Source organism: Sorex fumeus, unplaced genomic scaffold, assembly GCF_029834395.1.
Source record: "Sorex fumeus unplaced genomic scaffold, SorFum_2.1 ptg000063l, whole genome shotgun sequence".
Lineage (NCBI taxonomy): Eukaryota > Metazoa > Chordata > Mammalia > Eulipotyphla > Soricidae > Sorex > Sorex fumeus.
Genome location: NW_026606120.1, coordinates 57,925,481 through 57,940,185, shown reverse-complemented (window position 1 = coordinate 57,940,185; position 14,705 = coordinate 57,925,481). Strand labels below are relative to the sequence as shown.

The 14,705-nt window shown below is 40.9% G+C and overlaps 1 protein-coding gene across 4 annotated transcripts in view; it reads left to right on the top strand.

The window, feature by feature from the left end:
* The window catches only part of GGNBP2 (gametogenetin binding protein 2), a 41,315-nt gene that overhangs the window by 15,753 nt on the left and 10,857 nt on the right, over positions 1–14,705 (top strand). For 3 of the 4 annotated variants that reach the window (XM_056127528.1, XM_056127525.1, XM_056127526.1), the window contains 3 exons: positions 1,738–1,836; positions 7,279–7,392; positions 12,256–12,465. In XM_056127528.1, the coding sequence (XP_055983503.1) occupies positions 1,738–1,836; positions 7,279–7,392; positions 12,256–12,465 (423 nt within the window). The remainder of the gene's footprint in view (positions 1–1,737; positions 1,837–7,278; positions 7,393–12,255; positions 12,466–14,705) is intronic. The other variant, XM_056127527.1, reaches the window with a different exon arrangement.

Below are 14,705 nucleotides of genomic sequence, written 5' to 3'. Positions count from 1 at the left end.
GATTGGATCCTGCATATATTTTGAGGATCTAGGGATGTAACTCACCAATAGAGCACATACCTCAAATGTATGAGGCACCCCTGGGTTTGATTTCTATAAGTCGAATCAACTACAGATAAATTTTAAAACCTGGGTATATTTTGAGGTATCAACCAATAGCAATTTTAGATCAGTTGCAAGTAGAGAGACAGATTTCAGGTCTAATGAACTAGAACAGGGGATTGGAGAAATGCAAGCCATCCCTGGGTTGTCACTAGCACCATATATGGGTCCCAGCTTTGCCAGGAGTGATCAGAGAACCAGGAGTAAGCCCAGCATTGGGTGTGACCCAACCCTCCCGCCCACCTCTCATTGCACTCCCCTCCACCAAAAAAGACAGGTAGTTTACTTTGGTTTTTGGTGGGGGTGTAGGGCACACCTTATTATCAGTAGGGACTATTCCTTGTTCAATAGTGACCCCTGATGCTGATCAGGGAACCATAGCTGGTGCCAGGAATTGAATCGAGGTTGGCCACATGCAAGATAAGCACTTTACCCTCTGTATCTGAGAAAGACTCGGTGTGTACGTGAAGCAAGGGACTTTTTATTAAAACTTATTAGAGGGCTGGAGAGATAGCACAGCGGGTAGGGCGTTTGCCTTGCATGTGGCTGACCCGGCTTCGATTCCCAGCATCCCATATGGTCCCCTGAGCACCACCAGGAATAACTCCTGAGTGCAGAGCCAGGAGTAACCCCTGTGCATCGCCGGGTGTGACCCAAAAAGCAAAAAACAAACAAACAAACAAAAAACACAACTTATTGGAAAGATCTGAGGAGAGAGAGAAAAGAAGTACATGTTTGAGAGAGAACACAGGCTTCTCCAGAGTGGAAGTAAGCAAGCAAGCGAGGTACATATTCAAGGAGAACATGGGCTTTGAAGTGCAGGCTGAGAAAGAAATGATTTGATCCATTAAAAGTTAGATGGAGGGGCTGGAGCAATAGCACAGTGGGTATGGCGTTTGCCTTGCATGCACGTTACCCGGGTTCGATTCCCAGCATCCCATATGGTCCCTTGAGCACCGCCAGGAGTAATTCCTGAGTACATGAGCCAGGAGTAACCCCTGTGTATCGCTGGGTGTAACCCAAAAAGAAAAAAAAAGTTAGATGGTCACTTTACTATTGGTTTATAGGTAGGTTGTGGTATACATAGTGGTGATGCATATTTGTGCAAAATTTCTATTGGTGGCTTCTGATTAAGGAGCTTTAATATTTGGATAAGGGAAGGTACTACGGGATTAGGCATTAGTCAAAATACTTGAATATTATTTTCAAGGAGTTTGGAGGCATAGTGAGATCTTTGAGCTCTGAGGGAAAGAATACATTTAAGAAAGTTGCTCTCTTTCAGTTTTTTTCCCCTTGTATCGGGATTGAAGTTGGGTGTCAAATTTGCAAGTTTTTCAACATTTTGACAATTGGAAATGGAATGGGAAGACAAGTAGATTTTGGGGTTAGAATTTGATGAGGTAAAGAGATAGGACAGAGGTTAAAGCCTCCTTGCATGGGCCAACCCCCAGTTATATTCTTGTACTACAGATGGTCCCCTGAGCATCCTGACTATGTCCAGGAAAGGAATTTAACGAGAAATACTTAAAGAAAGGGTTGCATTTATAACTGAGTTAGGTATTTACTACCTAACTAAACAAGTAGTGAATAGAGATTTAAAAAAAAAATAATGGCTTATTTTTACTTATTTTTCAGGTCCAAACTAAATGATATGATAGATGCTATTCCAAAAAGTAAAAAGAACAAGAGATGTCAGTTGCACTCCTTAGATACACACAAACCAAAACCTCTGGGGTAAGTAAAATTGAATACTAAGATCCTTTGTCATTGTTTAAGTTATAAGAGTTGATCTTATTTAGTAAAAGGAAAAAATATATTGCTAGTTTTATTGCATCAATAGGCTACACTGTAACACAGGTCAAAATAAATGTTTCTAGTTTAGTAGACCTTTTTGCGTTGAAACTAGGGTCTCTGTAGGTTTGATTTTTTTTTTTTTAATTTTTCTTTCCCTCATATATGTTTAAGAGGAAGGAACTTGATATCTTTGGAAATGTATGTAACCAGTATTGTTTTCAGAATACTATGTTATGCAGTAATCATAAAGACTTTTTTTGTCTTTCCCTTGGTTTCTCCCTAATAATTTATCAAAGAACTAAACAAAAAGATTCATGCATTTAAAAAAAGGGAAAAAAAGATTCATGCATTAGTCATAGTAATGTGTATTTCTATAACTAGTATTCAGTTTTCTTTTTAAGTAGGTTCAATAATACCTAAGGTATCTTTTGTCCCCATATGGCACAGTGTCACAGTTCCTTACTATAAAATTGCTAGGGTTGGGGCCATAAACTAAATGATAGAATTTGAGGGAGTTTCAAAAATGTGACTTGTTTTGCCAAGTATGACATGTAAAACTATACTTCTGAATTATTTTTTTAAAAATAAAAGTATGTCCTTATTAGAAGTGTGACACTATTTCTTAGTTATTTTCTTTCCTGAAAAAAATATCTGCATGACCAACCACCAACTGGTGGTATATTAATAATAATGGCAGGGTTTTTTCCCCCTAAACTCAGGAACAATTAAAATTTATTATAAAAATTGTCAAAAACAGGGGGCTAGAGCAATAGTACAGTGGTTAGGGCGTTTGCATTGCATGCGGCCGACCTGGGTTCAATTCCCAGCATCCCATATGGTCCCCTGAGCACCACCAGGAGCAACTGTCAAAAACATTGAAAAATAGGTTGAACTCTGTACGCTATGAATTTATTATACAAATATGCAAAAAATAGACTAGATTATATATGCTATGAATTTAGTATGCATGAACACACGTGCATGCGTGCGCGCCAACACACACACACACACACGCACATGCACACGCACACACATAGCCTTCATCCAGATTCTGTTCTATATTTTTGTTTTAAGTGCCATACCTGGTGGTACTCAGGGCTGACTCCTGGCACTGAGCTCATGATCACTCTTAGTGGTGCTTGGGAGACCAGATTGGGGTGTTTGGAATCAAACTGGGGTTGGCTGTGTGCAAGGCAAAAGCCCTCCCTGCTGTACTGCCTCTCCAGTCCAATGTTTTTTTCTATCTCCCTTTGCAGAAGTATGTATTTATTTTTTTGTCCCCACCCAGCAGTTCTCCTGGCTCTGCTCAGGGGAAGGGACCATATGTGGTGTTTGGGATTGAACCAGAGCCAGCCATATGTAAGGCAGGCGCCAACTCCCCGAATTATGTCTCTAGACCTGAAGTATTTTGAAGCAAGTCTCAGGCATGTGATTTTACACCCAAGTAGTTTCTTTAACTCTGATTTTTTTCTGTTCTGTTTATGTGGTGTCAGCACTTTACTACTCAGTTAGACATCCCTGGCCCTACATATTTTCTTACGTGTCCCTAAATATATGAGTATTTTCTTTCATAATACAGTCATTTTAACACTTTCTAATACCCTGTTGAAATTCAGATTTCTCCAAATGCCTCTAAAACTGCCTCTTACATTAATTTCTTTGAATCCAAATAAGAACCACACTCTGTGATGTCTAAACTGAGAATTTTCTGAACCCAGTAGAGTGTTCATTGTCTGGCCAGGGAAACAACTTAGGAGCCAGGGGCACATGACCTGCATGTGTAAGCACCCAAGCTCAATACTTTCTGCTGGGCCCTAGTATTGACCTTCTGACCTGATTGGCCAAGTATATTCTGGAGTACTCTCCTCCCCACAGTAAAGGGGTTATTATCGAAGTTTAGATTACCTAAAGAGGCTAAAGATAATTGCTTCATGCGTTGTAAATTTAGAGAAATTTGATGCTTCGAATGCAAAATTTAGTTTCTCTTCAGACAAAATCATGTCTTTACATGAATGATTAACTAAAACCACATAGAACACTGAATAACAAAAAACTTGCCTTCTCTTTTGTTTGTGAATATTCTTCGTTGAGGAACTAAAAAGCAGCACATCTACCAATATTTTGTACATAGGTGCTCATTGCCCCCTTCCTTCAAAAATCAGTCTGGTTAATCTTTTGATTCCATTTCCTCTAATTCTCAGTGATTTTCCTTCACCGATTGCCTACTTTTGTTGACATGAGCTGTGTTTCTTAGCTTTTTAACTTAAAAGCAAAAAATAAGCCTTCACAAAATTCCCATTTCAACTTCAGGCCTATCATAAGGGTGCCCAATGTTTAGAAAGTTGTTTGTTCAAAGATGAAGTAAGTATGGAATTAGTAAATAAGCAGTATCTAAGTTAGCTTCATATATTTACACATGCATATAGAGAGTAGACCAGAGAATCTTCATTGCTATGATTCATCTTGACTTTGAATGTTCAACATCAGTGTGTGCTGTTGTTACTGTCTATTCTATTCAGACTTTGTACAGGGCGATACTAGGTTTTAGCCTAGCAATAGGAACAATGCAGCTCAGCCTTCTTGGGACTGTTCTCTTATCAAATAATGCCAGGTTACTGTTTCTGGGAGTAAGTTTGAGATCTGAAAGGGAAGTCTAGGCTGGAGTTACAGTCCTATAGATGATGATTTCTTAGGAAATAGTACTTGAGATCACCTTGAGGAAGAGAAGAGAGTGTTGAGGATTTCAGTTTAAAACAGATTTCAGTTTAAAACAAGAACCCAGTAAAGAACTGAGAAAGTTGAGTAGAAGTAGGATGAGGCAAGGGAGAAGTGTGCTGCCGCTGGAGGGTCTGATCAGTTGTGTTGATCATCAGGACTCAAAAATGTCCCTTGAATACAGCCCTAGTGAGGTCATTGGTGATCTTAATGAGCAGATCTGTGCTTGGATGGAAGCAGAATTCATGTCAGAATGGGTTAAAAAGGTGAATGACGTGTAGGGCTATAATGAATTGAGCTCTGAATGGGGGAAGTGTGGCATTAGAACAGAGTAAGAAGAAAATCTTTTCCAGAAAATTTAATTTTGAAATAGTGATAATGAAGATGTTTTGTTTAAAGAAATTTTTAATAAAATACTGATTTTGAACTGTAGATTTTTTTTTTACTTTTAAGAAACAATGGTTTTTTTTGGGGGTCCCAAATCTAGCAGTGCCCGAGATTTAACCCCCTGGCTTCTGCACTCAGGGATCACTCCTGGTGGCCTGGGGACTGCATGTGGTGTCAGGTTGGCCACAGCAAGGCAAAGATTGAATTGTAGAAAATGCACATATATGTACATGTGTACATATATGCTATATATATATACATGTTTATATGTGTGTGCGTGTATATATATATGTTTTTTTTTTTTAGGATTCAGAAAAAATTTTAAGATAGAAGTTTAAAAAATACCAGCTTCCTCTGTGGTGTTAGTCTGGTGTTAGTTGGCAGCAACTCCTAGTGGTGCGAGCCTGATGATTCAGTCTTCTGACTTGTTCGCAGTTCTGGGGGCCACCAGAATTACCTTATTAGTGGGCCTTAAAATTTTCTTTTTTTATCTATGTGTCTTGATAGCACTGTAGCACTGTCCTCCCGTTGTTCATCAATTTGCTCGAGCGGGCCCAATAATATTGTGACATCTCTATTGTGATACTTATTGTTACTGTTTTTGGCATATTGAATACGCCATGGAGAGCTTGCCAGACTCTGCCATGCGGGCGGGATATTCTTGGTAGCTTGTCAGGCCCCAAGAGGGACGGAGGAATTGAACCTGGGTCGGCTGCGTGCAAGGCAAATGCCCTAACCGCTGTGCTATTGCTCCGGCCCTTTTTTTTATAAGTGTAAAAAAAAAAGGCTGGATCGCTTCTTTTTTTATAAATGTAAAGTTGTTGTTGTTGTTCTTTTGGTGTTTGGGCCACACTCAGCAATGCTTAGGGGTAACTGCTGGCTCTGCACCCAGGAATTACTCCCGGCACTGCATGGGGACTATATGGGATGCCAAGGATGGAAGCCAGGTTGACTGTGTGCAAGGCAAGCATCTTTCCTGTCCACTGTACTACTCTCCAGCTCCATGTAAAAATAGTTTTACATAGAGAAATACGAGAGGAGAGAGCTATGGAAACTTAAGTTTGAAAGTTACTAAGTTTTATGAGATTATGGCTCATGCAAGCATAATTTTAAAAAAGAAAATAAAGGAGAATAGAAGGATGATACAAAATGGAAAGTAGAAAGCAAATGTTATCTTTTTTTGTTGATGTTGCTTTTCTTCAAGACCACTGACTGAATTTTGATGATGTAGCCTTGAAGAGGGGAGTAAGGAGCTGATATTTTTGTATTATCTTGCATGGTGGGCAGGAGGATGAGAAATACATTTCTGGCTATATTGACTAGGTTAAGTCAACTTGGAGGTTTTTCTGTCTCAAGCATCCAAGGTATTGAATTTCTAGGACTATAGACAGACCTACAGAAGATCAGGCAGGAGCCAATAGTTCAGAATCATGAAAAATCAAGATGTTGAATGGAATACAGGTACACATTTCTCTTGGAAAACACATCTACAGCAAAACAGAATGCATGACCAGCATCACATAGAAACCTGTCGGGGAGGGATAGCCTAGGAGGTTTGTTAAAAATTATTTATATAGTATTTAGTAATTTAGGCTGTGTAAAGTGTTTTAGTATGGTATACTTAGTAAACGTAAATTTAAATTTATTAGATTAATGGATAATGCCCCATTTGTAAATGTGAAGGTAGATGGGCTAACTCTAAAACCACATTATATAGATGAAAGCTTGTTTGTATTTTCTATTTGTGGCTTTTTAAGTGAAATATAGTTAATTTTTTCAGCTCTTTTAACATGAAAATATTTCCTACTAAATTTGCTCATTGTCTATTAACCAATTGCTATCTTGATAAATGTAAATATTGTATCAGGTACATGTAATAGTAGAGAGGACATTTTTAATATATGAGCACATTTAGCATATTAATATGGTTAAAGTAAGTAATGATGTAGAAATTTGCTAACTTAATCTAATTTTAATGTGTTAAAGAATATTATTTTAACTTAGAGCATAGAAATTACTCCTTCAGATGATCTCAGTGTCACTAAGCTTTGTACTGTACTACAGTGAAGGGAGCAGTAGCAGTGTCAGTTCAGAGAAGTTAAGTACAGATAAGAGAAGTAGTGAAGACCACAGGAAGGACAGCAAGTGTAGGATCATTTTCCATTATGGACCTTTCCAGGGAACAGCCAGGTAAACTCAAGCAATCCTTTACTCTGCTTTTTAAAAATGTTTTATCCTTATGTATTCCTCCTGTTTGCTAATATTTGTTTCTTTCTGCAGAGGTTGTTGGATGGATGTGTGGGAACTAATGTCCCAAGAATGCAGGGATGAAGTAGTTTTAATTGACTCCAGTTGTCTTTTAGAAACACTAGAAACATACCTGCGAAAACACAGGTGAGTCTACAGGTCATTGACCTCCTTCTTAGAATGGTACTCTAGCTCTCCTCTCAGTACCTGGTTCTTGGCGGGATTAATGAGGAGGCAGGCAGGTCATTTATGGGTGACTCGGTGTTAGCTTTCTTGTGGTGAGCTAGCATTTCCTTTTTAATTTTTTTGCTTGTTAGTGTCAGGCCAGCCTTTCAAGAACAAACTGCCTGAATCAAGTAATGTGCATTTAATCACTTTGGAAACTATATTATTATTTTTGATAGTAGCTTGTCATGTCATTTTCACAATTAAATGGACTTTTAATTATATCCTATAGTTGTTAAGGCCCTAAAATAAATGGAATTTGCCTGCTTCATATGAAAGTAAAAGTAAAATTATTTCTAAAAGTGACTTTAGATATTTTTTACTAGAATACTACTTTGGAAAGTAATTTTCTTTTCTTTTTCTGGGGCGGGATGCGGTGAGTGGGGGCACGCCTAGAGTGCTCAGGGCTTATTCCTGGCTCTGCACTCAGAAATCACTCCTGGTGTGGCTTGGGACCATATAGGATGCCAGGGATTGATTTTAGTTTTTCATGTGCAAAGAAAATGGCCTATTCATTGTCCTGACTCTCCAGACCCCCTACAGGAGTTCTCTAAGTGTCATTAACATTTGGAAATTCATAAGGGAGGGCTCCTGCTGTAGGAGAGGAACTGGAAGGGAGCCCTCTAGAAATGGTGTTCATGGGGGGGAGAGTTGTACTAATTTGAACTTAAACAAATTTGTCACGTGTTGGATTTGTGTTTGTATGTTCTTTGACTATGGGACAAATTATTATATTCACACTTCCAGAAAAAGCCTTATATGAATGATAAAAAACTGACAGTATGAAGACTGTTTTATATGACAGTGTGCTAATAGCTTGACTTAATGATAGATTTATTTAGAAATTTTCTTTTTACAGTTACAAACCTTGTTGTTTGCCTGTTTTGACTGATCACACTTGAGATCAGGAATGTTGATTATTGGAGTTATGAGAAGAAGATTATATAGATGTAAAACAGAAATGTGCAGGTCTTTTTTACTTATTCCAAAAGGAGCGAATCCACCCAGCTTTCTCAGTTGTTAGAGCATGAAACTATTTCAAAAGGAATTGATCCTTCTATTCAACATCAATTGGACAACAACAACAAAAAATTATATTTATAATGTAAATGACTATAAAACTAATATACTGGATTTTCTTATAATGAATAGTTGTAGAATAGTTGTAGTTGTGTTTCGGGGATCTGTGTTTTATATTTATAAGCAGATTTCATTTTATAAGTCAATGAGAAGAGTATAATCACTGGTCCCCTTAAAATTTTTTTAAAATTCATATGTTAAGGGGGCTGGAGTGATAGCACAGTGGGTAGGGCGTTTGCCTTGCGTGCAGCCGACCTGGGTTCAATTCCCACCATCCCATGTGGGCCCCTGACCTACTGCCAGGAGTAATTCCTGAGTGCAGAGCCAGGAGTAACCCCTGTGCATCGCCAGGCGTGACCCAAAAAGCCAAAAAACAAAACAAAAAAATTCATCGGTCACGGTCACGGTTCTCCTGTTGTTCATCGATTTGCTCGAGCGGGCTCACTAACGTCTCCATCATTAGACTTGTTGTTATTGTGTTTGGCATATCGAGTACGTCACGGGTAGCTTGCCAGGCTCTGCCGTGCGGGCGAGATACTCTCGGTAGCTTGCCGGGCTCTCCGACAGGGGTGGAGGAATCGAACTGGGGTCGGCCATGTTCGCTGTGTGCAAGGCAAACGCCCTACCGCTGTGCTATCGCTCATATGTTAAACTATTGTTATACTGTCACTGTCACTGTCCTCCCATTGTTCATCGATTTTTCTTGAGCGAGCCCAGTAACGTCTCCATTGTGAGACTTTGTTGTTACTGTGTTTGGCATATCGAATACATCACGGGTAGCTTGCCAGGCTTTGCCATGTGGGCGAAATACTCTCGGTAGCTTGCCAGGCTCTCCAAGAGGGGTGGAGGAATCGAACCCGGCTCAGCTGGGCCTATTGAAAAATTTTTAGAAATCATTTATTATAGTTTTCATATAGTTTTTAAAAATTTGTTACTGTGTCTGGCATATCGAATACTCTCGGTAGCTTGCCGGGCTCTCCGAGAGGGGCGGAGGAATCGAACTCGGGTCGGCCATGTTGGCCACTTGTAAGGCGAACGCCCTACCGCTGTGCTATCGCTCCAGCCCTATACTTTTACTTTTAAAAATTATTTTAATGAATCACTGTGAGATACAGTTACAGATTTACAAATTTTGGTGATAAAATTTCAATCATACAGTGATAGAGTATCCCTCCACCAGTGCCCTCCACCAATGTTTCCAGTATCCCTCCCGTTTCCATGTAATTTTAAATTCTTTACTTCTTGTTTATAGTTCTGTGGAAGTAAACTTATTAAACTAGTTTTTATTACTGGTACTCTATAACATTCAACCGTTTTTTCTGTCTTATTTTTTGGTTGGGGCACTCCTGACCCCGTTGCTCAGGAGCTGCTGAACTGGAGCTGGCATAATGCAGGGCAAATGCCTTCCCCCCAGACTATCTCACTAGCCTCAACATTTGACTTGTATTGAAGTTCATTTCTTGGGGCTGGAGTGATAGTACAGTGGGCAGGGTGTTTGCTTTGCATGCAGGTTTCCCAGGTTTGATCCCTGACATCCCATATGGTCCCGGTATACTGCTAGGAGTAAAATTTCTGAGTGCAGAGCTAGGAGTAACCCTGAGCATTGCCAGGTGTAACTCAAAAAGCTCTGAAGACTGGGAAGCCTTCATATGAATTAAAAACAAATGAATTAAAAACTTCCATCACGGTCCTCCCGTTGTTCATCGATTTGCTCGAGCAGGCCCAGTAACGTCTCCATCATGAGACTTGTTGTTACTGTGTCTGGCATATCGAATACGTCACGGGGAGCTTGCCAGGCTCTGAAGTGCAGGCGAGATACTCTCGGTAGCTTGCCGGGCTCTCCAAGAGGGGCGGTCTTAACATATGAATTTTTTAAAAAGCCAAAAAAAATGAAAGAAAGAAAAGAACATTTAATGACTTGTAGTGCCAGAGGGTCAAATGCAGGCCTCTCCAACATGAAAAGCATGTGCTCCATCCCATTGAGTTTTTTCCCTGCCCCTCAGATTTGTTTACAAAAATCATTTGGGAGTCTGGGGAGATAGCTCAAAGTGTTCAAGCACATACGTTGCATGTGGGAAGTCTTGGTTCCATTACCAGTGATCTATCATTGGGAGCAATCTCTGAGCACCAGGTTAGGAGTGCACCACAAGGTGTGGCCCCCAAACCAAAAATGAATAAATAATTTTGGTATTATGGATGTATTCAGGGGCCAAGCTGTAGTACAGTGGTACATTTGTCTTGCTTGTGGCTGAGCTGAGTTTGATCCTGACACCCACGTGGTCCACTTAGCACTGCCAGGAGTAATTCCTGAGTGCAGAGACAAGAGTGACCCCTGAGCCTTGCTGCTGTGACCCAAAAAGCCAAAAAAAAAAAGGGTGGAAAGAAGGGATTTACAAGTGATATAAAAAAGAATGGATTATCAGATTATCAATTGCTTACACTCCTTAAGGGGGTAAGTTTGAGTTAAAATATTTTTTTCAAATTAAAAAAAAATTGGTTTTACTTCACACTTGATGATGTTACTCCTGGCTCTGCATTCAGGAATTACTCCTGGTGGTGCACGGGGGGGACCATATGGGATACCAGAGATCGAAGCTGGGTCAACTTCATTGCAAGTGTACCTTCTGTAACATCACTCCAGCCCCAACAGATTCACTTCAGTACAAGTTAAATGGGCTGGAGCGATAGCACAGTGGTAGGGTGTTCGCCTTACACGCGGCCAACATGGCCGACCCGAGTTCGATTCCTCCGCCCCTCTCGGAGAGCCCGGCAAGCTACCGAGAGTATTCGATATGCCAGACACAGTAACAACAAAGTCTCCAATGGAGACGTTACTGGGCCCGCTCGAGCAAATCGATGATCAACGGGAGGGCCTTTACCTTTACCTTACAAGTTAAATGTTGATGCTAGTGAGACAATATGGCGGTCAGGCAGAGGCAAATTGGACCCATTTATTTTTTCTTTCAAATTAATGACTGTTTGATTTCTGAAATAAATTTTTCATCCTCTGTCTGCTCTTCTTATGTCATATTATGCACATTTAAATTTAAGCCATACATCTTTGTTTATGTTATGTCTCTATGTTGAGACTAATTTTTATTTTTGCTCCTCTTTAACCCAGTGCCTAACTATTGACATATGGAAATTTTGTAATAAAATATGTTTCAAGGTTTCCAGCTGAAGATGCCACTTCTTTTGGATACTGAAATGAGAGGGATTCTGAGTCATTCATTAGTTTGTAGTTTCTTTGTTTCTAATCTGAACAAATGAGAATGAACCTTAGAGTGGAGATGTTTGCATCCTTATGCTTTGTGAAAAAATGTCTTAATTTACCTCATTGTCTAGGACTTTGTCCTTCTGTAGTTTGAAAATTGCTTGTCGGTAAAGGTCTAACTACACATGTAATCCCTTTAGCTGTGTTTTCCTTCCTTATGAGTGTCTGTTTTCAGTGTGATGGAAGGGGTTTTGGGGCCTCCGCCGAAATGTGAGAGCCAGCAGGGCCACCCTGCACAATTCCAGGGAGACATGAAGTGTTGGGGTTTGAATTCAGGGCCAGCCTGAGTGAGAGAGGCATAGATACCAGACCTTTGAGTTACCTGCCTTTATTTTAAAATACTTCAAAAATTTTAGAAGATCAGAGTGTAATTTTTCTAGTACAGTGTTACATTCTGCAGTCCTTACTTTTGAAGTTTTTCTTTTCGACAGGTTTTGCACTGATTGCAAAAACAAAGTGCTCCGAGCGTACAATATCCTTATCGGTGAGCTCGATTGCAGCAAAGAGAAGGGCTACTGCGCCGCGCTCTATGAAGGCTTACGCTGCTGTCCCCACGAGCGGCACATCCACGTCTGCTGTGAGACTGACTTCATTGCACATCTTTTGGGTCGTGCTGAGCCAGAGTTCGCAGGAGGGTATGAGTATGTAATTTGCTAGAATGGGCGATCTAGCGCTTTGCTTCATTTTATTACTGAAAATTTATTTTCATCACCTTTTGTCTTCGAACATACACATGTAGAGTTGGAGTGCACATATATAGAAAGCATTGCTTTAAGACCCACATTACCTGAATGATAACGGGAAACAACTCTGTGGGGTTGATTTCAGTTCTTTGCTCCTGTTGCTCTTGTTGCTTGAAGGCAGGCTTTTTTCCCCCTTTTTTTGGCTTGCATTACAGATTCTGTTTTTTCTTTTTCGTTTTTCTTTTTTGGCTCCCCCTGCCAGTGCTCAGGACTCCTCCCAGCTTGGTTCTCTGAGATCACTCCCTGGTGGTGTTTGCGGGACCAAATGGCGCTGGGGGATCAAACTTGGGACTCCAGCATGCAAATCTTGTGCACCAGCTCTTTGAGCTGTCTCCCTGATTCAGATGATCATTTTCATTTGAAAATTATTTTACTCTTTTCCATCCATCCATTTCCATGTTTAAATTTTGTTCCTGATTTTATTTTTAGCTTGGAAACTGTGACCATCGCAGCAGAGATTAAGGAATCTTACGAACTGTGTATGTTGTTGAATGATGTAGGAATTTAAGCTTATCTCTGGGGCTAGGGGAGTAAGTCAAGTGGTAGAGCCCATGCTGAGTGTAAAGCCCCAAGTTCCATTGTCATTGCTGGCAATTGGCCCTATTAGAAAGATATTACTTCTGATTTCTTTTTTTTTTTTCTTGGGGGGTGGCGGGGGATATGTTAGGGGGGATACATTCATCACACCTGCTGGACCTCAGGGTTACTCCTGGTTCTGTGCTTATGAGTCACTCCTGGCAAGCTTGAGGGACCAAATGGGATTTCCAGGGATCAAATCCAGGTTGGCCTCCCGCAAGGCAAGCACCCTATCCACTGTACTATCACTCCACACCACCCCCACTCCTTTATTTTACTTTGTTTCGTTTTTGACCACACCCAATGGTACTCCAGAGTTACTCGTGGCTCTGCACTCAGAAATTACTCCTGGCAGTGCTCAGGGGACCATATGGGATGCTGAACTACAGGCAAGGCAAGGGTTGTACCCACTGTACTATGGTTCCAGTCCCCTTTGTCTTCTTTTTTTTTCCTTGTTCTTTTTTCGGGGGTTGTGGGTTTACTGGAGAGGAGTGGTGAGGCCATGTTCAGGGGGACAGGTACCACTCGTGTTGCCATTCAGTATTAGGGCCCAGTGTAGTGCTGTGTGGGCCTGCAGTGCTGTGGACCTCTGGGACCACACCTACTCATTTGGTGCTAGGGATTAAACCCAGAGCTGGCTCGTGAAAAGAATGTGCCCTAATTCCTCTACTATTTCCCTGGCTCTTGGATTCATTTTGAAAATAAAATCACAAAAAAGTAGTCCTCAAAGACATTGGCCTTTTTCACATAATTTTTTTTTGATGTACCATCTCTAACTTGAGTGCCCACTTTCTGCTAGATCTTTATAGTACAAAGACTTTGTTATTCCCTGTTGTGCTAGGAATCCAGTCCAGGGCCTTGCACATGCCAGGAATATGCTCTGCTGGTGAGCTGTAGCCCCCTGCCCCCAAAGACTTCCTTTATCATGGAAATTTTGTGAACACTTTCGGTAAAGATTAGCTTAGAGGGCCTCTCCCATGATTGAATCACTCTTTTATTAATTTTTCCTCTCTGTTTCACCTCAAAAAAGGAGGGGAACCAGAGATATATCTCAATGGTAGAACATTTGCCTGGGTTCAATATTTGACACTTAAGAAAAAGGGGGAAAATATAAACATTTACTATCATTGGATAGTGAGGCAAGTGTTGTATTTACTATGACCTGGAATACCTCCCCCCCACCCCCCACTCCTACTCTCCCAGTGGAAGCATGAGACTGAAGATTTTTCCTTGCTATGAACTGGGGAGTTAGTCTCTTCTCTCTCTCTCTCTCTCTCTCTCTCTCTCTCTCTCTCTCTCTCTCCCCCCCTCTTTTCCTCCTTCCTCTCTCTCCCCTTTCTCCTTTCTCTTCCCTTCCCCCCCCTTCCCTCTCTCCTTCCTTCCCTCCCTCTCAGACACTTAAGACTTGTCTTTGGAGCTAGAGCAATAGCACAGTGGGTAGGGTGTTTGCCTTGCACGCTGCCGACCCGGATTTGATTCCCAGCACCCCATATCGTCCCCCAAGCACCGCCTGGAGTGGTTCCTGAGTGCAGAGCCAGGAGTAACCCCTGAGCATCGGCTGG